General features: G+C 47.0%; 1 protein-coding gene across 1 annotated transcript in view; it reads left to right on the top strand.

Moving 5' to 3' along the window:
• The window catches only part of RIMS2 (regulating synaptic membrane exocytosis 2), a 510,981-nt gene that overhangs the window by 75,943 nt on the left and 409,676 nt on the right, over positions 1 to 25,362 (top strand). The window contains exon 2 of the mRNA XM_089776190.1: positions 9,346 to 10,271. Within this exon, the coding sequence (XP_089632316.1) occupies positions 9,346 to 10,271 (926 nt within the window). The remainder of the gene's footprint in view (positions 1 to 9,345; positions 10,272 to 25,362) is intronic.

Raw genomic sequence — 25,362 nt, 5'->3', positions numbered from 1 at the left:
CCTCCCGTGGAGGGGACTTGCACCCGCCCTTTTCCCTAGGGCAGCTCATCCCCTCCTTGCACCCCCTCTCCTGGCACAGTGGCTGGAGATTGCCATACCTGCATGAGCACTGCTCCGACGGTGGAACTTCCCACACCGAACTGGTTCGCCACAGATCGGTAGCTATCTGGCATGGAGAGCTTCCAGAGGGTGATGGCCACATGCTTGTGTAGGGGAATGGCAGGCCTCATATGCATGTCCCGTCACCGCAGAGCAGTGACGAGCTACTCACAGAGCTCGAGTGTCCTTCTTCATCCTGAAGTTCTGGGTCCATTGTTTGTCTCCCCAGTGCTCCAGGATGATGTGGTCCCAGCAGTCGCTGCTGGTGTCCAGACACCAGATGCAGCGGGGCACGCTGGCATCTGGGAGCTACAGCTGCTCCTCCCTGTCCCCCAGGACAGTCTGGAGGATGGTGTGGGGGTTGGGCTGCATCAGATACTGCGAGGCAGCCTACAGAAAGCACAACCAGGCTTGCAACAACACGTCCAAAAGAAGCACCAGAGTGCTCAGGGGTAGCTCTGGCTCCATTTGGTGTCCCGAGTCAGGGCAACCAAAGCAGACAGAGACAAAAATGCTTTGCTGTCTGTCAGGGGGTGTGCCCCTGACAGGGGTCACGGCCCCCTTCTACTGGCCCGTGCCTCGGTCCAGGCCCTTCTCTCAGGGCATATACAGTACTCAAAGTCTCAAAAGTCCCAGCCCCTCTCTCAGGGCATATACGGTACCCAAAGTCTCAAAAGTCCCGGCCCCTCTCTCAGGGCATATATGGTAGTAGAGGCCTAGCCGCTCGAAGAAGCCTCTCCTGGCCCGGGGTTTGATTATCCCGGGCAGGGGGAATGAGTGGTAGGGGGACCCGGGCCCTCCCTCTCCACTGGGTCCCAGCCCAGGACCCTTTATGCAGGGCCTATGGCTCCTGCCGGCTCAGCGGGGAATCCGGCCGATACACGCCAAGCCAAACTTTGTATCCTTTGCCCTGGGCTGCTTCCTACCACGCCCTGGTTCCCCTGGGGTCCATTTGCCTCTGAGGCAGTACTTGCCGGTGTTGTGGGCATGCTCCTGTCACCCTGGGGCGGTGGCTGCTTTCTCTGTGTCAGGGTCAGGCATGAGCAGCGACTCCAGTCTCAGCGGCTGCAGAAACACTGGCCCGGCCTGGTCTACCCCCTCACCCTGCGGTCTCCCTGACTGCAGGGATCCCTCTACTTTTATACCCGGCCTCTGCTGGGAGCATGCCCAGCAGGATCGGAGGGGCGGGGCCTTCTCAGCCAGCTGGGCCTGGGCTACCCCCTGTCCGTCAGTGTGGGGCCTGTCCGCCCCGTCACACTGTCCCTCAGCGAGGTAGGCAAACAAGCAGGAAAAGCTGAGAACCAGCTGTCCAGGGGGATCCCTTTAAGCACAAGCCTCAGATAACCTCAGGAAGCAGCCACAGAAAGTAACTACTGACCCGATGCCCTACTGGACGCAGTTTCAGCTGGCCTTAAATGCAATTCAGCATCCAATCAGTGTGGATGTGCTATTTTGAAATAACAGAATGCTATTTCAAAATGCATTTTGTGTATAGATGCGTTATTTTGAAATACTTTATTTTGAATTAACTATTTTGAAATAAGATATTTTGAAATAATGCTGTAGTGTAGACATACCTAAGGGTATGTCTACACAGCAAAGTTATTTTGGAATAATGTCTGTTATTCCAAAATAACTATGCAAGTATCTACATAGCAATAGCATTATTTCAAAATAATTTCAAAATAATGGGAGGCTTATTTTGGTGTTAGTAAACCTCATTCTATGAGGAATAATGTCTCTTCCAAAATAGCTATTTTGAAATAGGAGGCTGTATAGACAGGGCAGATGCAGTTACTTTGCAATAAGGGTCCTCCAGTCCTTCCCAAGGTGCCCTACTGTCTGCTCTGTCCACACTCAGGGTACGTCTAGACTACATGCCTCTGTCGCCAGAGGCATGTAGATTAGGCTACCCGACACAGTAAAATGAAGCGGCGATTTAAATAATCGCCACTTCATTTAAATTTACATGGCTGCTGCGCTGAGCCGACAAACAGCTGATTAGCTGTTTGTCGGCTCAGCGAGATAGTCTGGACGCGCGGGTGTCGACAGCAAAGGTATTTGTCGACCACCCAGGTAAACCTCATCCCAGGAGGTTTACCTGGGTGGTCGACAAATACCTTTGATGTCGGCAGGGGAGCATCCAGACTATCGCGCTGAGCCGACAAACAGCTGATGAGCTGTTTGTCGGCTCAGCGCAGCAGCCATGTAAATTTAAATGAAGCGGCGATTATTTAAATCGCCGCTTCATTTTACTGTGTCGGGTAGCCTAATCTACATGCCTCTGGCGACAGAGGCATGTAGTCTAGACATACCCTCGGACAAACTCTATAGTCCCTCCTTCCCCTGGAGCCCTTAAAGCTGGCACCTCAAGGGAAAAGGCTTGTGGCTAGCAGGAGGCCCCGACAGCCCTGAACCACCAAGCAGCTGCCACAGCTTCCCTTTGGGTGACATGATCCAGTCTGTAGCTCCCACCAAGCCCTCAACTGGCTCCCAGGCACCTGCCCAGAGCCAAAAGAGATGTGCACCTTCCTAGTCTCGTGCGGAGATCCTGGACTTATTAAATTTTGGGGTGATGAGACCAACCTCCAGGATTTCCGCACCAAGCGCAGGAATGCTAATGTCTATGACTGCATGGCCGAGAACTTGACCAACAAGGGGTTCATCCGTACCCAGGAGCAGGTGTGGATGAAAGTCAAAGAGCTCTGTCAGGCATATGTCATGGCCAGGGAGGCCAGCTCCCACTCTGGGACAGAATCTCATACCTGCCCCTGCAATGAGGACCTGGACTACATCCTGGGGGTGCACAGTCCCATCATCCCTTTCCCCTGGTAGTGGACTTGGGGCTCGAAACAGTCCTCCTCCTCCTCCTGAGGGACAGAGAAGAGGAGGAGGAGGAGGAGCAGGACGACACCAACACGATGACTGTCCTGATCCTGGAGCCAGTACCCCATGCTGTGGACGTGTCCCAGGCATCGTCTGAAGCTGGGGAATGGACAGCACATGAGTGCCATCACGTTCCCTTCACACGGGGTGGAGGTGATGGGTGGCGAGGGGTAGCTGGGCACTTCTTGCTTGGCCCATGGGGCCTAGGGATCACACAGAAGCCTGTGTATGTAGGAGCTCATGCCATGCCGCTCCTGGCCACTCAGCATCAGGGGGCTGCCACAGAGGACTCTTGTGTTATTGGCCACAGGGTGTCTGTAGAGGCTTGCCGTACTCATGATACCGGGATGGAACACTCTCCCTCCAAAAGCCACCTACGCTCAGGATACGAGAGTGGGACACCCTCCATCCAGCATCTGAACTGTGCCTTCAAATGCCCAAAGGCACCCTCAACAACCATGCGCGCTCTGCTGAACCTGGCGTTGAACCGTTCCTGAGGGTGGTTGAGGTGGCCAGTGTATGGCTTCATGAACCAGGGCAAGAGAGGATAGGCTGCTTCCTACACTATGCACATGGGCATGTCCACGTCCCCAACCCTGATGGTGCAGAGGAAGAAAAATGTTCTGGCATGCAGCTTCTCGAAGATGCTCGAGTTGTGAAAGACACGGGCATCATGTGCCTTCCCTGATCACCTGACATAGGTGTCCATAAACTGGCCTCGGTGGTCTGTGATGGTCTGCAGGACTATCAAAAATTATCCTTTCTGGTTGATGTAGAGAGATGCCTGGTGGTCAGGGGCCTGAATGGGGATGTGGGTGCAATTAATAGCCCCTCCTCCCTCCCGCAGTTGGGGAAGCCCATGTGGGCAAAGCTGGCGACAGTGGTGTCCATATCGCCGAGCTGGATGACCCTGCACAACAGTATGGTGTTGATGGCCCACACCACCTATAGAAGGAGACAGACAGTGAATCACACCGGAGCCAGGGCTCTTGGGAGGTCCCCCAGCACACCCCTGCTCCCCCCACACCAACAAACACCAGAAGCAACCCCCCCACTTACCCCATCCCCAGGCAAGGCTTTGTGAGGGCAGTTCTGAAAAGGCTCCCCCCCCGCCATCTCCACTTTTCCTAGGGAATCCCATTCCAGCAGTCCACCCTCCCTCCTGTGACAGTAGCCTGAGAGCAACATACCTACATGAGGAGAGCCCCGATGGTCAGTCTTCCCACGCTGAACTGGTTCCCGATGGATCGGTAGCTATTCGGTGTGGCAAGCTTCCAGAGAGCTATGGCAACACACTTCTGGAGGGGGATGGCAGGCCTCATGTGACCTGAGGGCAGGGGAGAGCCACTCAGAGCTCCAGAAATGTGTCTTTCCTCATCCTGAAATTCTGAAGCCACTGCTGGTCTTCCCACTGCTCCATGATGAGCCGGTCCCACCAGTTGGCACTGGTGTCCAGACATCACAATCAGCAGTGCACGGTGGGAAGGTGGGATTCGGTTGTATGAGCTGTACCTGCAGAGATCCAAGAAAGGTCTCCCAGAGGAGCTGGGGGTGGGCTTCCCACACAGCCTGGCTGGCAGCCTGCAGAAACTGCTGTATTACTTGCAGCATAAGCTGCAATATCCATAGACTGCCAAGAGGCAGCTTTGGCTCAATAGCTGGCAAGCTGAGGTGTCTGCAAGGGCAACCACAGCAGGCAAAAGGAAAGGTTTTGCTGTCCCTTGAGGAGATAGGCAAAGGGAAAAAAGCTGGAAACACTGCTGTACAGGGGGTCCTTTTAAGCAAGAGCCTCAGGGTACGTCTACACTACAGCGCTAGTTCGAACTAACTTAGTTCGAATTAGTTAATTCGAACTAAGCTAGTTCGAACTAACGCGTCTAGAACTAAAAACTAGTTCGAACTAGCGTTTTGCTAGTTCGAACTAGTAAGTCCACATTGAGTGGACTCTGAACAGGGCTTAAGGATGGCCGGAAGCAGTGCCGGCAGGGCATAAAAGGAGGACTTAGAGCATGGAGATGCTGTCTCAGGCTAGCCGAGGGCTGCGCTTAAAGGGTCCCGACCCCCACCCCGGACACACAGTTCTAAGGGGTGCCCCGCTTGCAAAGAAGTTCTGGCTTGGAGTGCCCTGAGTGCCCACACTGGGCACATCACACCACTCGGCCATCAGCCCGGCTGCACTTGCCGCAGGCTGCCATCTGGGGAGAGGGAGTAATTGGGGGGCTGCAGGAGAGCTTCCACCCCCAGAAGCCCGCAGAGCCAGCCCAGTCCTCCCCATCGGGGGCTCGTACCCCATTCCTCCCTCACCTCCTTCCACTTACCCTTCCCTAGCCCCTCTTCTTATTGATGTACAAAATAAAGATAACGTTTCTTCCAACATTGACTCTGTCGTTATTGAACAAAACTGGGGGACACTGGGAAAAGGAGGTGGGAGAGGGGAAGAGAAAGGCTGGGAGAGGGGAGGGCAACTAACATGATCAGGGGTTGGGAACAGGTCCCAGATGAAGAAAGGCTACAGAGACTGGGACTGTTCAGCTTAGAAAAGAGGAGACGGAGGGGGGACAGGATAGAGGTCTCTAAAAGCAGGGGTTGGGTGGAGAGGGTGCATTCAGAAAAGTTCTTCCTGAGTTCCCATAAAGAAGGACTAGAGGACACCAAAGGAAAGGAATGGGTAGCAGGCTTGAAACTAGTAAGAGAAAGTTGTTGTTCTTGACAAAGCAAATAGTTAACCTGTGGAACTCCTTGCTGCAGGAGGCTGTGAAGGCTACAACTAGAACAGAGTTGAAAGGGAAGTGAGATAAAGTGATGGAGGTTGGGTCCATGGAGTCCTATTAGCCAGAGGGTAGGAGTGGTGTCCCTGCCCAAAGTTTGTGGAAGGCTGGAGAGGGATGGCACGAGACAAATGGCTTGGTCATTGTCTTCGGTCCATCCCCTCCAGGGTCCCTAGGGTTGGCCGCTGTTGGCAGACAGGCTACTGGGCTAGATGGACCTTTGGTCTGACCCAGTACGGCCATTGTAAGCTCAGGGCTCAGTGTCGGGGGTCTCAGTGGACCCCCTTGATTTTCATGCACACCTGGTCCTGGGTGGCCAGGCTGGCAGCTCTCCTGCCCTAGACGGCCACTTTCCTGTGCCTAGTGCGGAGATCGTGGACGAGGTCCACGATGTCCGCACTAGCCCAGGAAGGTGCCCGCCTCTTGCGGTCCAGGGCAAGCTCCCGGGAGCCGCCAGCCTGGTCCCGGCAAGAGGGGGTGGGCTGGGGGGCATCGGGTGGGTGGCTCTGTGCCGTGCCAGGTGCAGGGTCTGCTAGCTGGGTGCTGGCAGGCTTGCACCTGGCACGGGCACCGTAGCCAGCCCGTGCCCCTTTAAGGGGTCCGGGGCCGGGAGGGGGGCATAGAGTTTCCCTGGTGTTGGCCAGAGTGGCCACCAGGGAAACCTGGGGAGGGCTAGCCTCCCACTAGTTCGAACTAAAGGGCTACACAGCCCTTAGTTCGAACTAGCTAGTTCGAACTAGGCGTTAGTCCTCGTAAAATGAGGTTTACCTAGTTCGAACTAAGCGCTCCACTAGTTCGATTCAAATTCGAACTAGCGGAGCGCTAGTGTAGCACCTATTAAAGTTAGTTCGAACTAACGTCCGTTAGTTCGAACTAACTTTGTAGTGTAGACATACCCTCAGATAGCTTCAAGCAGCAGCCACACGAAGTGGGTGCTGACCTGATGCCTTGCCTGAAGTGGTTCCGGGTGGCCTTAAGTGTGATTCAGTGTCCAATGAGCGTGGACACTCTATTTTGAAATAGCTAAGCACTACTACATTTGGCATTTAGACACACTATTTCAAAATATCTTCTTAAATAGCGTATTTCAAAATAAATGTGCCATGTAGACATAGCCTAAAGTGCCACAAGATTGCTCATTGTTTTTATAGAGAACATCAGTATAACTGGGGTAGGAGCTGATACTAAAATAGGGAAGGAACAAGCTAGATATCTTCAAGTTGGCAGGCCTGTTGAAATACATCCTAAAATACCCAGGAAAAAGGATGAAGAAATCCCTTAGTCATTGGTGTTTATCCTTAAGAAATAAGGATGGAAGACATAATTGAGGACTGGAAAAAAAGCAAATATAATACCTGTCTTTTAAAACAACAATAAAGACAAGCCATCTTAACTTCAGTGCCTGGAAAAGTAATGGAGCAATTAATCAAACGTTCAGTTTGTAAGCACCTAGAAGAAAATAAGATAATAAGTAACAGTCAATGTGGATTTGTAAAGAACAAATCATATAACCCAATCTAATATTCCTCTACAGGAATGGTGGGAAGTGGTAAATATGGTATATCTTGGCTTAAGTATGGCTTCTTATACTATCTCTCATAACCTTCTGTAAACTAGATATAGACCGAGTCTAAATGAACCTACTATAAAGTACTATGAAGTGCACAATTGACTGGAAAACCTCACTTGCAGAGTAGTTATCAGTTGCTCACAATTGAGCCAGAAGGGCATATTGAGTGGAGTCCCACAGGAATCAGATCTAGGTCTGGTTTTATTCAATATCTTCATGAATTATTTAGATAATGGCCTAGAGAGTACACGTTTAAAGTTTTTCAGATGGTATCAAGCTAGGAGGGGTTACAAGTGCTTTGAAAAACAGGATTTAAATTTAAAATGATTGTGACCAGAGAAATGGTCTGAAATAAATAGGATGAAATTCAATAAGGAAAATACGCAGCACTGTAATAGGGAAGGAAAAATTGTAGAAATACAAAACAGGAAATGACTGCATAAAGAGGAGTACTGCAGAAAAGAAGCTGGTTTTTATTGTGGATCACACACTAAGTAAGGCTCAACAGCATAATACTGTTGCAAAAAAAACCCCACCAAAAATAAAAAAAAACAAAGAACAAACATTATCCTGGGATGTATTAGAAGGAGTGGTGTAAGAGACACAATAAGTAATTCTTCCATGCTAATGCCTCAGCTGGAGTAATGTGTGTAATTGGAGAAACTATAGAAGAGAACAACAAAAATAATTAAAGGGCTAGAAAACATGACCTACAAGTAAATATTGGAAGAAATGGGTTTCTTTAGATTGTAAAAGAAAAAAAAAAGATTAATGGGGGACATAACAGTCTTTAGGAACATAAAAGGATGTTTTACAGGAAATGATAAATTGTTCTTTTTTTTACCACTGAGGACACGTTATGAAGAAATGGGCTAAAATTTAGAAAAGGAGATTTAGGATAATTATTAAGAGAAACTTCCTAAGTGTAAGAGTTGTTGAACAGTAGAATAAATTACTCTACAATAGGGGAAATGTGAAATCTCCATCATTGGATGCTTTAATCAACAGGTGAGACGAACACATGTCAGGGATGGTGTAGATCAGGGCTACTCAACTTTGGAAGCCCCAGGGACCAGAATGATACTCACAGCACATGCCGAGGGCTGCAACATAAGTGTGGTTGCATATACATGCAAATATGTATGGAAATAGCTGCTTTCACACTGACAGGCATAAATACAAAGATTAAGGCAAGACTGCACACCACACAGGCCTGATTTAAGTCAGTTCTGCTGATATTAATAAAATGCAATATTTAATCAATTTCCATCCAATTGACAGCACTTTTAATGAGCAATGACATTCCTGGAATTTAATTATTAAAACACATATCAACAGAAGACCATTATATTGATCAATTAGGTTTTTTTGGCTCCCGCCTGCTGGCTTCATGTTGAGTCCCTCGTAAACCCAAACTGCACTGTGGGCCTCAAACAAACAGGCTGCAGGCCACATGTAGCCTATGGGAGGCATGTTGATTAGCTCTGGTCTAGATAATATTTAGTCCTGCCTAGGTGCATGGGACAGGACTAGATAATCTATTGAGATCTCTTCCAGTCCTATATTTCTATAGTATATAATTAACTTATACTTTTATTGGCTTTACATTTACACGATGACTTATGTCATATAGAAGTTTGTAAGATGGCTGTCACGTTATAGAAGTGGCATGAGTACTTACATTCTGTTTTTGAAATGTTTAGTTGTTATGGCATTAACAATTTTTCTTTTTAATATTTTTGGCTTCAGTGAATTGTGAACCTTTAAGAAATATACAACATGGCAAATTCTCTTTAAGTTTCTGCAAAATAATAAAATAAAATAAAATAAAATAAAATAAAATAAAATAAAATAAAATAAAGAGGTGCGAGCACACATGCAATCAGGAAAGAAGTATGGAATGATTGTGTTTGAATCCGCTAACCACAGTACCTTCTTAGTCCATGTTAAGTAACAGATATATTTATGTTATTGGGAGCATGGTCAGAATTCTCTTACCTGTTGTTTGTCTTTATTACTTAGGAAAAGAAGCCCATCAGTATCGAGAGATCAGAACAGAAGATACGACCAAAGGGACGAGAGAGACGAATACTCACAATATGCTACATCAGACAGTGCAATGCCAAGGTCACCATCAGATTATACAGATAGACGATCACAACGTGGGTCTCAGCTATACGAAGAACCTGAACTTGGTGACTACAGAGATTCTAACAGAAGAATTCACAGACATTCCAAAGAGTATTCTGTAGAGGAAGATGATGTGCAGAACAGAGAAGAATATGAGAGGCAGAGGCGAGAAGAGGAATACCAGGCACGGTACCGAAGTGATCCTAATTTGGCTCGTTATCCTGTCAAACCACAACCATATGAGGAACAAATGCGTATTCATGCTGAAGTGTCCCGAGCACGCCATGAACGAAGACACAGTGATGTGTCATTGGCAAACACTGAACTGGAAGAGTCCCGGATATCTATGTTGAGGATGGAACGACCGTCAAGGCAAAGATCTATATCTGAGCGCAGAGCTCCCATGGAAAACCAACGTTCCTATTCGGTGGAAAGAACTAGAGAGGCTCAGGAACCAAGTCCCAATCGTCAGAGGACAACAAATCATAGCCCTCCAACACCTAGGAGGAGTCCAATTCCTCTGGATAGACCAGACATGAGGCGCACTGATTCATTAAGGAAACAGCAGCATTTGGATCCCAGTTCTGCTGTTCGGAAAACAAAACGTGAAAAAATGGAAACTATGTTAAGGAATGATTCACTCAGCTCAGATCAATCTGAGTCAGTAAGGCCTCCACCACCAAAGCCACATAAAACAAAAAAAGGAGGTAAAATGCGTCAGGTTTCATTGAGCAGCTCAGAAGAAGAATTGGCTTCTACTCCAGAATATACGAGCTGTGATGATGTAGAGATTGAAAGTGAAAGTGTTAGTGAAAAAGGTAAGATTTAAAACCTTTTTTACTATTGCAATATTTAATATGGGCCATTGTTTATTCCATTGTATTTTTATTTTATTTAATATACCAGATTAAATCATGTGACCTATATAGCAGTTCCCATGTGCTTTTCAGTTTCAATTTTCAATTTTATTTTATTTTTTGCTTTTTTTATGTTCAAATATGTTTAATGACAAATTTCAGTAAGGGTCACATGGAAAAGAGCAGTGCAGTTTATAAATTCATTTGGATACACTACTTATTTTTGAAAGGGACAACTGTGTCTGTGGAAAATTTTCAATTAGCTCTTTCAAATATCTGGGTTTTGTGGTCACATAAGATTTTCTTGGTCGAATGATTGGATGAAATCACAAATCTGTCAAAAGGCTACATTTTTAATGATGTTGGCTGAAACAGTAAAACATTTAGGATCAAATTCTTCCTTCATTTATGCTTGCGAAAGGTGAGTGACTTCAGAGTGGTTGCAAGGGTGAAAAAGAGAGAAGAATATGACCCCTATTTGTTAAATATGTGAATCTATTTAGCTGAGTGAATAGGAGATGAAATTTTGTGGTTCATATGGATTGTGCTTCAGAGTAAACATTCTAATTTTATGTTCCTGTAGTAGAAATGCTGATCTGACCACTCTGTTAATCAGAAAGTCAATTTGACTGTTTGTTAGGTGCATGCAAAAATGACTCTATTAATCTAACATTACAAAAATATCATTTCTTCCCCACTACAGACTAGAATGGTTTGAATTTGCTGATGTAAAAACCATATGAAAAGTCAGAACAGCAAAACTGGACTTGGAGTCTGAGTAGTCTTTAGGGATGCAAACTTTTTGAGTGCAGAAAATAAAACACCCTTGCCACATCCCTGTCCTGCCCCTTCTTCAAGGCCCCCCACTTCATCTCCCTCCTTTGCTCTCTCTCCTCCAACCTTGTTCACTTGTATATCTACACTACAGCATTTTTTCAAAATATCTTATTTTGAAATAGTTAATTCGAAACAAGATATTTCGAAATAACGCGTCTACACACAAAACACATTTCGAAATAGCGTTTTGCTATTTTGAAATAGTGCGTCCACACTGACTGGAGCTGAATTGAATTTAAGGTCAGCCGGAACCAGGTCCGGCAGGGCATCAGGTCAGGAGTTAATTTGTGCTTAAAGGGACCCCTCCACCCCCCGGACAGCCGGTTCTCAGCTTTCCCTGCTTGCTTGCCTACCTCAATGAGGGACAGCAAAGAATTTTGTCTCTGTGTGCTCTGGTTGACCTCACTAGGGACATCACAGCACTCTGCAACATGGAGCCAGAGCTGCCCTTGGGCACTCTGGTGCTTCTCTTGGACGTGTTGCTGTGAGCCTGGCTGCACTTTCTGCAGGCTGCCATCTGGGATGTCCATCGGGGGGCTGTCAATATCCGGGAGGCCCTGTGGGAGAGCTTCCACCCTGAGGAGCACTAAGAGCCTCCCTGGTCTGCCCCGCCCCACTGGGGGCCTGTGCCTCATTCCTCCCCCATGTCCTTCCACTTTCCCCTCCCTAACCCCCCTTCCTGATGTAATATAAAATACATGTATTTTCATGAACACAAACTTTATTTAACAAAACTGCGGGGAGAGAGGAGGTGGGAGGGGCGGGGGATGAAACTCTGGTGAGACAGGGGAAAGACGGTGGGAGAGGGGAGAAGATAGGGTGGAAGAGGGGAGGGGGAAATCTGGGAGGACGGAGCTGGAAGGGGAAAGCAAGGTAAGAAGGGGGAGGGAAGCTCAGGGCTCAGGGTTGGGGGTCTTGCCGGACATACTTGATTTTCATGCAAACCTACTCCTGGGTTCGCATGTGGCCTTTGGTGGCCACGCTGGCAGCTATCCTGCCATAGACGGACGCATTCCTCCATCTAGTGCGGAGATCATGGATGTTGGGGGCATCCCCCCCCAAACCTGAATAAGGTCCATGATCTCCACCCTGGACCAGGAAGGTGACCGCCTTCTCTGGGCCCTGGCAGGCTCCTGGGAACTGGCAGACTGCTCCTGGGGAGCGGTGGAGGGCTGGCTGCCAGTGGCTTGCTGGGTCATGTTTTGGGGCCACTGGGTCGGAGCAGTGACTGCTGGCTCTGGGCTGGCAGGCTTGGAGCTGACACTGTCACTGTGGCCAGAGTCAATCCCTTTAAGGGATCTGGGGAGGAGGGAGGGAGAGGAGTGTTCTTGGTTGAGGCTGGAGTGGCCACCAGGGTACCCTGGGAATGCTGGAGGCCCCCTATTTTGAAATAAATGTCTACACAGCACTTAATTTGAAATAGCTATTCCAAATTTGGCATTATTCCTCATAGAATGAGGTTTACCAAACTCGAAATAAGCACTCCACTATTTCGATTTAATTTCGAAATAGCAGTTTGGCTGTGTAGATGCTAGTAAAGTTATTTTGAAATAATGGCTGTTATTGCGAAATAACTTTGCTGTGTAGACAAACCCCTGCTCATTTTCACCAGGCTGTGGCAGAAAACTAGGGGGCAGGAGTGGGTGAGGGCTCCAAGGTGGGGCTGGAGATGACGGGTTTGTGGTACAGGAAGAGGATCTAGGGATACGTCTACACTAGCTTGTTAGTTCGAGCTAGGTAGGGTAATTAGGGCAAGCAGAGTTGCAAATGAAGCCTGGGATTTAAATATCCTGGGCTTCATTTGCATGTTCCCGGGTGCTGCCATTTTTAAATCCCCCTTTGTCCGAACTCCTTGCCCGCGGCTACATGCAGCACGGACTAAGTAGTTGGAATTAAAGATCCTAATTCAAACTACCGTTACTCCTTGTGGAATGAGGGCAGCCCCAGCCCTGGAGCATGGAGAGGGAAGAGGACATGTGGCTCCAGCCTCTCCACCATACACTGGCAGCAGCAATGCTCCATCCCCAGAATGCCTCCTGTAGAATGAATCCTGTAGAATGAATCCGAACTACCGTTACTCCTCGTGAAACTAGGAAGCCTAGTCCGAACTACCTAGTCTGTGCCGCGTGTAGCCGTGCGGCATGGAATCTGCACTAGCGGACATTTAAAAATGGCGGCGCCCGGCTTTATGCAAATGAAGCCCAGGAAATTCAAATCCTGGGCTTCATTTGCAACTCCGGTTGCCTACATTACCACCGTAGTTCGAACTAGGGTGTTAGTGTAGACATACCCGCAGTTTGGGAAGGCGATGCCTTCCCCCGCCTAGTATACTGGAAGCCCCTGTACACATCCCTTTTGTTCCAATATTTTTTTAAATAGCAAATTTTCTAAATGTCTTGACTGCTCCAACAAAATTAGCCCCAAACAAAATATGCTAACTTTATGCTCAGAACTAGGATTAGAATACAGTAGTACCTTGGTCTCAGAGTTGTATGTTTGGTCTACTGCACAAGCCAATCTCTTGCTTGCTAAGCTTCCCTGTCTTTTCAACACTGGCAATATTGGCAACTAATCATAGAAAAACAGAGTTGGAAGAGTCCTCAGGAGTTCACCAAGTCCAGTCCCCAACTGTATCATTCCAGGCAAGGCTTTGTCAAGCCGGGATGTAAAAACCTCTAGGGATCGAGATTCCACCACTTCCCCAGGTAACCCATCCCAGTGCTTCACCACCCTCCTATTTAAATAGTTTTTTTTCTAATATCCAACCTAGACCTCCCCTACTGCTCCTCCTTCTGTCATCTGTCACCACTGAGAACAGCCTCTCTCCATCCTCTTTTGAACCCCCCTTCAGGTAGTTGAAGGCTGCAATGAAATCCCACCTCATTCTTCTGTAGACTAAATAAATCCAAATTCCTCGGCCTCTCCTCATAAGTCTTGTGCTGTAGCCCCCTAACCATTTTTGTTACCTTTCACTGGACTCTCTCCAGTGCGTCCACATCCTTTACGTAATGGGAACCCCAGAATTGGACACACTACTCCAAAAGTGGCCTCACTAGTGCTGAATAAAGAGGAATAATAATTTCCAAAGATCAACTGGCAATGCTCCTATTAATGCACCCCAACATACTGCTAGCCTTTTTAGCTACAAGGGCACACTGTTGACTCATATCCAACTTCTCATCCACAGTAATCCCCAGGTCTTTTTCTGTGAAACTGCTGCTTAGTCAGTTGGTCCCCAGCCTATAGCAGTGCTTTGGAATCTTCCATCCCTTGTCCTTGTTGAACCTCATCAGATTTCTTTTGGCCCAATCCTCCAATTTGTCTAGGTCACTCTGGATGCTATCCCTGCCCTCCAACGTATCTAACTAGCTTAGTGTCATCTTCAAACTTGCTGAGGGTGCAATCCATCCCCACATCCAGGTCATTAATAAAGATGTTGAACATAACTGGTCCCAGAACCAACCCTTGGGGCACTCCACTTGAAACTGACTGCTAACCAGACATCTAGCCGTTGATCACTACCTATTGGGCCCTATGATCTAGCCAGCTTTCTATCCACCTGATAGTCCATTTATCCAATCCATACTTCTTTAACTTGCTGGCAAGAATATTGTGGGAGACTGTATCAAAAGCTTTGCTAAAGTCGAGGTATATCACATCCACTGCCTTCCCCATGTCCACAAAGCCAATTACCTGGTCATAAGAGGGAAATGTGTTGGTCAGGCAGGACTTGTCCTTGCTGAATCCATGTTGACTATTCCTGATCAATTTCTTCTCTTCCAAGTGCTTCAAAATGGATTCCTTGTAGATCCCTTCCATGATTTTTCCTGGGGACTGAGGTGAGGCTGACCAATTTATAATTTCCTGGATTCTCCTTCTTCCTCTTTTAAAAGATGGGCACTATGTTTTCCTTTTTCAAATCATCCAGAATCTCCCCTGATTGCCATGAGTTTTCAGAGATAATGTCCAATGGCTCTGCAGTCACATCAGCCAGCTCTGTCAGCATGCTCAGATGTTTTAGATCTAGCCCATGGATTTGTGAGAGTCAAGCTTTTCTAAATAGTTCTTAATCTGTTTTTTCTTCACCGAGGACTACCCACCTTGTCTCCATACTGCTCTGCCCAGTGCAGCAGTCTGGGAGCTGACCTTGTCTGTAAAGACACAGGCCAAAAAAAAAAAAAGCATCAAGTACATAATCTTTTCCCAAATCATCTGGCACTAGGTTACACCTTCCCTGACCACCTTCTTATTGCTAGCATGCCTTTCTTGCTACCCTTCACCTGCCTTGCTAGCTGCAATTCCAGTTGTGCTTTGGCCTTCCTGATTATACTCCTGCATGCTCAAACAACATATTTATACTTTTCCCTAATCCTCTGACCAAGTTTCCACTTCTTGCAAGCTTCCTTTTTGTGTTTAAGCTCGGCAGAGATTTCATTATTAATCCAAACTGGTTGCCTACCATGTTTGCTTTTCTTACTGTACATTGAGATGGTGTGTTCCTGCATCTTCAATAGGTCTTCTTTAAAATACAGCCAGATCTCCTGAACTCCATTCCCCCTCATGTTAGTGTCCCGGGGATACTGCCTATCAGTTTCCTGAAGGAGTCAAAGTCTGCTTTTCCGAATTCCAGCGTCTGTATTTTGCTGCTCTCCTTTCTTCTTTTAGTTAGGAACCTGAACTTGACTGTCTCATGATCACTGCTGCCCATGTTGTCACCCACGTCGATTTTCCCTACCAAATCCTCCCTGTTTGTGAGCAGCATGTTGAGCTGAGCATGTCCCTTGTTGGTTTGTTCAGGAGTTGTACCAGGAAACTGTCCCCAACTTTCTCTAAAACTTCCTGGATTGTCTGTGTGTTGCTGTGTATTGTCTCAAGTTCCCTTTGAGAACCAGGACTTATGCTGAGAAAGCTTCTGCTGGTTGTCTGAAAAAAGCTTCATCTTCTTCATGCATGCAATCTGGTGATCTATATCAGGGTATGTCTACACTACAATGTTAGTTCGAACTAACGGACGTTAGTTCGAACTAACATTCATAGCCGCTACACTAGCGCTCCGCTAGTTCGAATTTGAATCGAACTAGCGGAGCGCTTAATTCGAACTAGGAAAACCTCATTTTACGAGGATTAAGCCTAGTTCGAACTTACTAGTTCGAATTAAGGGGTGTATAGCCCCTTAATTCGAACTAGTGGGAGGCTAGCCCTCCCCAGGTTTCCCTGGTGGCCACTCTGGCCAACACCAGGGAAACTCTATGCCCCCCTCCCGGCCCCGGACCCCTTAAAGGGGCACGGGTTGGCTACGGTGCCCGTGCCAGGTGCAAGCCTGCCAGCACCCAGCCAGCAGACCCTGCACCTGGCACGGCACAGAGCCACCCACCCGATGTCCCCCAGCCCTCCGCCTCTTCCCGGGACCAGGGTGGCGGCTCCCGGGAGCTTGCCCTGGACCGCAAGAGGCGGGCACCTTCCTGGGCTAGTGCGGACATCGTGGACCTTGTCTACGATCTCTGCACTAGGCACTGGAAAGTGGCCGTCTAGGGCAGGAGAGCTGCCAGCCTGGCCACCCAGGAGCAGGTGTGCATGAAAATCAAGGGGGCCCACTGAGACCCCCGACCCTGAGCCCTGAGCTTACAATGGCCGTCCTGGGTCAGACCAAAGGTCCATCTAGCCCAGTAGCCTGTCTGCCGACAGCGGCCAAGCCTAGGGACCCTGGAGGAGATGGACCGAAGACAGTGACCAAGCCATTTGTCTCGTGCCATCCCTCTCCAGCCTTCCACCAACTTTGGGCAGGGACACCACTCCTACCCCTGGCTAAGACTACTCCATGGACCCAACCTCCATGACTTGATCTCACTTCCCTTTCAACTCTGTTCTAGTTGTAGCCTTCACAGCCTCCTGCAGCAAGGAGTTCCGCAGGTTAACTATTTGCTTTGTCAAGAACAACTTTCTCTTACTAGTTTCAAGCCTTCTACCCATTCCTTTCCTTTGGTGTCCTCTAGTCCTTCTTTATGGGAACTCATGAAGAACTTTTCTGTATGCACCCTCTCCACCCAACTCCTGCTTTTAGAGACCTCTATCCTGTCCCCCCTCCGTCTCCTCTTTTCTAAGCTGAACAGTCCCAGTCTCTGTAGCCTCTCTTCATCTGGGACCTGTTCCCAACCCCTGATCATGTTAGTTGCCCTCCCCTCTCCCAGCCTTTCTCTTCCCCTCTCCCACCTCCTTTTCCCAGTCTCCCCCAGTTTTGTTCAATAAAGACAGAGTCAATGTTGGAAGAAATGTTATCTTTATTTTGTACATCAATAAGAAGGGGGGTTAGGGAAGGGTAAGTGGAAGGAGGTGAGGGAGGAATGGGGTACGAGCCCCCGATGGGGAGGACTGGGCTGGCTCTGCGGGCTTCTGGGGGTGGAAGCTCTCCTGCAGCCCCCCAATTGTCCCCTCTCCCCAGATGGCAGCCTGCAGCAAGTGCAGCCAGGCTGATGGCCGAGTGGTGTGATGTGCGCAGTGTGGGTACTCCGGGCAATCCAAGCCAGGACTGGTTTTCAAGCGGGGCACCCCTTAGAACTGTCTGTCCGGGGTGGGGGTCGGGACCCTTTAAGCGCAGCCCTCGGCTAGCCTGAGACAGCATCTCCACGCTCTAAGTCCTCCTCTGATGCCCTGCCGGCACTGCTTCCGGCCATCCTTAAGCCCTGTTCAGAGTCCACTCAATGTGGACTTGCTAGTTCAAATTAGCAAAACGCTAATTCGAACTAGTTTTTAGTTCTAGACGCGTTTGTTCGAATTAGCTTAGTTCGAATTAACTAATTCGAACTAAGTTAGTTCGAATTAGCGCTGTAGTGTAGACATACCCTCAGATATCCACCATGACATCACCCTTGTTTTTCCCAAAGTGTTTTTCCCACTTCTAAACTTAACTCAAAGACTCTCAACAGGCTTTTCTCCCATTTTATACTGGAGCACTAAGCAATCATACTGCATCTTTTCTCCCTTGCCTGTCCTTCCTGAACATTTTATACCCTTCCATGACAATGCACCTTCCTACCTGTATTTCTTTCCAATATCCGACTTACCTTAGGGCTTAGGTGATCATCTCCCAACAAACGTAGTTTAAAGCCCTAGTTTAAATCAGAAAATCCTGCTCAGCTGTCAGAAATTTACAAGACAGAACTTACTGTAGCAGTGTTTTATATCTATAAATGACTTGACTTAAAAAAACTTGGACTTTTCGTCTTAGAAAAGAGGAGACTAAGGGGGGGATATGATAGAGGTCTATAAAATCATGACTGGTGTGGAAAAAGTGAATAAGGAAAATTTATTTACTTATTCCCACAGTATAAGAACTAAGGGTCACCAAATGAAATTAATAGGCAGCAGGTTTAAAAAAAACAAAAGGAAGTTTTTCTTCACTCAATGCACATTCAATCTCAGGAACTCCATGCCAGAGGATGTGATGTAGGCCAGGACTTCAACAGGGTTCACAAAAGAACTTCATAGATTCATGGAAGTTAGGTCCATCAATGGCTATTAGCCAGGATGAGTAGGAATAATGTCCCTAGCCTCAGTCTCTCTGGAGGTGGATGACAGGGGAGGGATCATGCCAGGACTACCTGTTGTGTTCCTTCCCTCTGGGCATCTGGTATTGGCCACTGTCGGCAGACAGAATACTGGATTGGATGGACTGTTGGTCTGACCCAGTATGGTCATTCTTATGTTCTTATCAATCGTTCTGGGGTCTCCTCAGAATTGAGTTCTCTGTGGTTGAGAGTTTTTACAGGCCCCAAACATCTGTGTTAAATGTCTACAGGGAATTCTGTGAATAATCCTCAAACTTTAGGAAAAGTTGCATTGACAAACTTTCAGTTTTGTCAGTCATTTTGTTTTCAGTGAAGTCCTTGAATGGGAAAGAGCTATCCTGACTTCTTTTTTTCAGAAAAATCTGAAATTAGTCTTGCTATTTTAGGTGCAAATGCAGTTACAACCTGCAGCCATGGGCCTGAAAAGCTTTCTCTGTGTACATGTAAGAGCTTCAGCGTGAGTGCTTTAAGAAGTATTGAATGTCTTTGAGTTCCGTATATAGTATGTCCCCTTTAAGACTGAGTGCGGGGATAGGAACAGGGGAGTGGTTGAGCACTAAGACCCAGGGAAAGCATTGCTTTCCCCTTGGTCGGCAGCCATTTTGTGCTGGCAGCCTTGCGGAACCAGGTAAGCATGGGGTCTAGGGTCAAGGGGTGTTGGGAGCCAGGGGGGAATCGGGGGTGGGGGGGAGGCTGGGCACTGAGTGTTTGTAGGGTTGCCAGGTGCCTGGCATTTTCGCCTCATGGCTGGGAAAAAATGCAGAAAATACTGGACATTTTAGGTGACCGGTATTCTCTGAATTCTTTTACTGAACAGGAGGCGAAAATACCGGACTGTCCAGGTGAATATCGGACACCTGGCAACCCATAGGATTTAATTTCACTTCATGGAGGGAAGGAAATGTACAGATATAAAACAATTTATGGAATTTATCATTGTTAATATTCTGGCAATAAAGTATAGTATCTATGTATACTACTAGACTATGTTTTAGATTTTTATTAGAGTTCTTCACTTTCTAATTAGATGTCAGCCTATATAAGTAATGGAATATTATATGACTTAAACCAAGCATTGCATTTGCCTCTTCCCCATCAAGCTTTTAAACTTAAAGCTGATCAAGCTTCATGGCATAAATTAAGTCAAGGATATCTGCCTTTTCTTTTGAATTTCATGGCTTATATTGATTACAGCAGGGTTGGGGAGCCAAAAGCCCAGGGGCTTCTGGAATCTGGTCCCCGAGGCTTGGGACTCCCCCCTCCAGCATTGGGGAGCTTTCACTAGTGCTCCAGCCTGCCCCTCCCCCTCCCTCTGCTGTCCTCCTGCAGGGATAAAGCAGTCTGGGGCCTCCTAGGCTGTGGTGTGGAAGAGGAATATGGGGAGTGTCTTTCTCCTTCTCAATTGGAGGAGCCTCATCAGTGAGGGTTTTTTTGTTTTTGTTTTTTGCTTCTTGCTTTTGTGCTGCCCCCAACTGATTTTTCTGTGGGTCAGCAGCTTCTGACCCAAAAATGGTTCCCCAGTCCTGGATTATAGCCTTAGGCATTTTTCCTTTTTCATAAAAGTAATTACAAAAATGGTAACATAAGAACATTTAAAATTTTTCATGAACCAAGGTCTCTGCTGCATTATCTTTATCTGTCTTTATAGTTACTAAAATGGTCAAGGCTCTTCTGCTGGGCATGGACTGCTCTCCCAGTCTGGCTATGGCCATGCTTCAGCCCCTCCCTAATCCAGTCAGTCCCCTGCCACAGGTTTGGGGCACCTTTGGGCCTGCTTCTCCCAAAAGATGAAGCACTGCATATGACCTGGTCTCAGCAGTCTCTCTAAGCCTGCTCCAGCATCAACTATTTGGTCCAGAACCAAACAAATATTCTGAAACCAGTTCCTTATCCCCACTTGGGCAGGCCTAAATTCCACCTCTGGACTGGCATTCCTCTCCTTCAGTGAGAAACTGGCTGGCAGCAGGGGTAGAATTTACCTTCTGTTCCTCTACTCAGCCATGGCTCTGGGGCCAACCCCTTTCTCTGCCTGACCCATAACTACTCAGGGCTGCAGGGACAGAGCTAGTCCTGGTGCACTCCTGGTTATTTGCTCTGGGGGCCTCACAAATCATTTTGCACAATGTTTGGTCTATGGTACTATTACTGTTATGTTACTTATAGGTCATATTACTGTTATGTTCACATCACAGACAGAGAGAAGTATGATAAAAATATAAAATACTATTGATGGAAAGTTGCAACATAACATTACTTTATGTGTTAGAATTCAGAACAGTAACATTCAAGAATCCCAAAACAAAGAGGGACAAAACAAGCTGTTCTCTAAAGCAGAGATGCACATTTCAATCTATTTTATCCTAGGATGGTTCTCTGCAGACTGACTGCAGCTAGACCCAAGTCACATGCTTCTCTACAGAGCCCCCTAATCTTCAAATAGGACCATGTGCTCCAATCTCCTTATTTAGCTCAGCAGAAAGGTCATAACTGTGACCTAATTATAAAGAGGAAGGCACGAATTTGGAGCACATGTGCAGAGAAAAGGTAGTGTTCTCCACCAGTGTGGAGCCACTATCCAGCTCCCATACAGAAGCTCAACTCCATTACTGCCAGGTGGGACATGACTAATTCAACTAGAATAGGGTCATTTTGTGAGGAATATGACATTACTGAGTACAGTATCTTCCCCGTCAAGGCATTATAAGATTCAGTGTAGTTTGCCTTTTACATTATTATTGGCACAAGAAGCTGCAACTTCCACTCTGTGGCCATTGAGAAGACAGGTTAGGAGCAGTGGGATCCAATTGGGGACAGAATCTGAGATTCATGGAGCCTTCACTTTCATTTTCTTCACGTCTCAGGGCTGTGAGATTTCTGGGTCATGCCTGCCTTTTCAACACTGCTGTCAGTCCTGAGGGGATGATGTAGCAGACTGTCTGCTGTCAAAAGGCCATATCTGGAGGGCAGACTTCCCTTCTGTGCAATTCTAAATGTGAACTTGAAATATGATATACACATGCCATTTCAGATTTAAAAATGTTTAGAATATGTACAGTAGCAACATATGGAACTTAAACATTACATACATTTATATTTTCCCTATAATTACAAGACCAAAAGCTATTAGTTGGTTGGACAAAAACAATTCCTCAGGGTATGTCTACACTACCCCGCTAGTTTGAACTAGTGGGGTAATGTATGCATACCGAACGTGCAAATGAAGCCCGGGATTTGAATTTCCCGGGCTTCATTTGCATAAGCTGGCCGGCGTCATTTTTAAATGCCGGCTTGTTCGAACCCCGTGCCGTGCGGCTACACGCGGCACGGGCTAGATAGTTCCACGAGGCGTACAGATAGTTCGGAATGGCTTGCTAGTTCGAACTATCTAGCCCGTACCGCGTGTAGCCGCGCGGCACGGGGTTCGAACAAGCCGGCATTTAAAAATGGTGCCGGCCGGCTTATGCAAATGAAGCCCGGGAAATTCAAATCCCGGGCTTCATTTGCACGTTCGGTATGCATACATTACCCCGCTAGTTCGAACTAGCGGGGTAGTGTAGACATACCCTGAGATATCAATGTTTTTATCACAGCATACGTGAGTTGTAAATAAAAGATCTTAAATCACATTTTTAAAATTGTATTGTTTTATACTAAGTTTAAAGCAGCATAGTTGTAGCCATGTCGGTCCCAGAATATTAGAGACAAGATGGTGTCAAAGGGTTATATATAGGGAGACCTCAGGTATGTTTTGTTTCTTGCATTTGTTCAGAAAGTAGATGTTGCTTTTACATTTTGTTTCTTTTTTTCATGTTATGGAATTTCATATAGTGAATAGAAAAAGCTTATTTCTCTCATCAACAGAAGTTGGTCCAATAAAAGGTGTTACTTCATCCACCTTGTATTTCTAACAAGGTGAATCATAGAAGCATGGAAGAGAAGGGTTGGAAGAGACCTCAGGGAGTCATCTAGTTCAACCCCAACTGAAAATAGCTTCTCTCCATCCTCTTTGGAACCTTCCTTCAGGAAGTTGAAGGCTGCTATCAAATCCCCCTCACTCGTCTCTTCTGCAGACTAAATAAACCCAAATCCCTCAGTCTCTCTTCATAGGTCCTGTGCTCCAGCTCCCTAAATCATTTTGGTTGCCCTTCACTGGACCCTCTCCAATGCATCTTCATCTTTTCTATAGTGAGGCCCCCAAAACTGGACGCAATACTCCAGATGTAGCCTCACCAGAGTCAAATAAAGGGGAATAATCACTTCTCTAGATCTGCTGGCGATGCTCCTAATGCATTCGATTGAATGCAAACAGAATGGTCAATTTGTCCCGAAAGCTATTGTTAGGGCCTATATTTTTTATAAATGTAATGTTGGGTCACATCCTTAAGAATGGAGAGACATCAGCACTTGTTGAATTATCAAATGGTAGAAAGCAAGGATGTGTCCTCTCCTGTACGGAATCTACTTTTTGATTATGCTGTTAGTTGCTTTCAAGTATTACAGGTTGGGCATACCTATTCAGTTCCAAATGGACAGTAGAATTTTCAACTTCTGAAGACTTCAGGCTTGCACCAAAGTGTACACTACTACTATCCATGACCTCCTCTTTGCTGATCACTGTTCATTGTCTCAGTTGAGGATGCACAGGAGCTTTTTGATCATTTTGCTACTTCTGCTCACTGTTTTGATCTCACGGTGAGCCTCAAGAAGATAGAGGTTATGTCTCAGTCTGTTTGGAAAGAGCCCAGCACTCCAGTGATCCTAGCTGCTGATATTGTGGTTAAAGCTCTTGATAAGTATCTTGGAAGCATACTGTCCTCCATCATACACAGTGATGATAATGTCTTTGCTTTAATAGCCAAAGCCAGTACTGCCTTCAGATGATTGACCAATTGCTTATGCAATGACCATGGTATTAAGTTTCATATGAAGGTAACAGTTTATCAGGCAGTAGTCCTGAATATCCTGCTGTATGGCTTGGAGTCATGGACCATATATCACCACCATGTTTTGAAACTCAGTTCCATATGCTCTGCTTCAGGAAGAATACCAATGGGAATTGATTAAACAAAATTCCTAACATGAAGGTCTTTAAGCTGTTTGGTGTCATGGGCTTGGAAGCAGTGCTTATGAACAGTTTCACTGGATTGGTCATGTTATGAGGATAGATGATACACGGCTACCAGAGATGGTCTTCTATGGCCAGCTTGTTCATGGAAAGCACTCTGTTGGTGGTCAGTATACGTGTTATAAAGATATCTTATGGGTATGTCTAGACTACAGGCTTTTGTTGACAGAAGTTTTGTCAACAGATACTGTCAAGAAAGCTTCTGGTGACAAAGAGCATCTAGACTACATCCAGTTCTGTCGACAAAGCAAGCCGCTTTGTTGACATGACAGTGTAGAGTGTAGACGCAAAGGACAGTGTTGATTCAATAATGCCTTCTGTTGACAGAACTGTATGTCAACAGAATGTTATGTCAACAGAACTCAGCGGTAGTGTAGATGCAGGTATAGTTTTGTCGACAAAAGTCCACTTTTGTCGACAAAACCCTGTAGTCTAGACACATCCTTAAAGACCAACATGAAGACATGCGGCATATCACCCAGTGAACTGGAAATCATAACTCAGGACGGATTATTCTGGCAACAAACTATTGTACGGGCTCTCAAACACTTTGTGAGTCAAAGTATCCAGACATTTCAAGAAGAACGTAGGATCCAAAAAGAATGTACATGAGGAATGGTGGGTTTTTATGTGACCGGTGTATTCAGATTTGCTGATCAAGGATTGGCTTAGTCGCTCACCAATGGAGTCATAGAACTTGAAATCTATTGATCAACAGGCTCAGTCCATATGTGTGTCCTAGGATGGGATTGAAATTTTGGCATGCTAATCACTCTGCTGTACTAAATCCTTAAGTGAGCTGATTGCGTTCATTACCGTGGTAGCATTGAAGGGATTGAGGTCAGGCTGCCAATTTTCTAATCACAGAAAATCAAACACCTTGCCCTACCCCTTCCTCAAAGTCCCACCTTTTCCCCACCCCTTCAATGAGCCTGGGTCCCTGTTCCCTCCATCACCCCTCTCTCCATTGTGTGCTCTTCCCCATCCTCATTCACTCACTCATTTTCACCAGGTTGGGTCAGGAGGTTGGGGTGTGCAAGGGGGTGAGAGATCTGGCTGGTAGTGCAGGTTCTGGGGTGAGGCCAGAGATGAGGGTTTGGGTGCCAGAGGGGGCACCAAGCTGGAGAGGGAGGGCTGAAGGGGTTGGGAGGTGGGGGGGAGGGTGTCAGAAATAATGGGTTCAAGGTATGGAAGGGGACTCTGGACTGGGGCAGAAGGTTGGAATGCAGGAGGGAGTGACAACTGTAGCAGGGTGTGTGGGCTTTGGGGCAGGGCTAAGGATTAGGAGTTCGGGGTAAATAGATGGTTCTGAGGGGGCTGAGGGGTTTGGAGTGTGGTAGGAGGCTCAGGGCTGGGATAGGGTGTTAGAGTAGAGGAGGAGGTTTGGGTATGGTTCCTGGCCAATAGAAATAACGGATCTGGTACTAAGGGGGTGACTGCAGGCAGGAGAAGCATGCAGAGCCCCTCTGGCTTCCCCTCCACCTCACAGGAGGAGGGACATGCTTGCCACTTCCCAGGAGCCACA

The sequence above is a fragment of the Pelodiscus sinensis genome, chromosome 2 (assembly GCF_052426305.1).
Source record: "Pelodiscus sinensis isolate ZL-2025 chromosome 2, ASM5242630v1, whole genome shotgun sequence".
NCBI classification, from domain to species: Eukaryota; Metazoa; Chordata; order Testudines; family Trionychidae; genus Pelodiscus; species Pelodiscus sinensis.
This window is presented reverse-complemented; position numbering and strand designations above follow the sequence as displayed.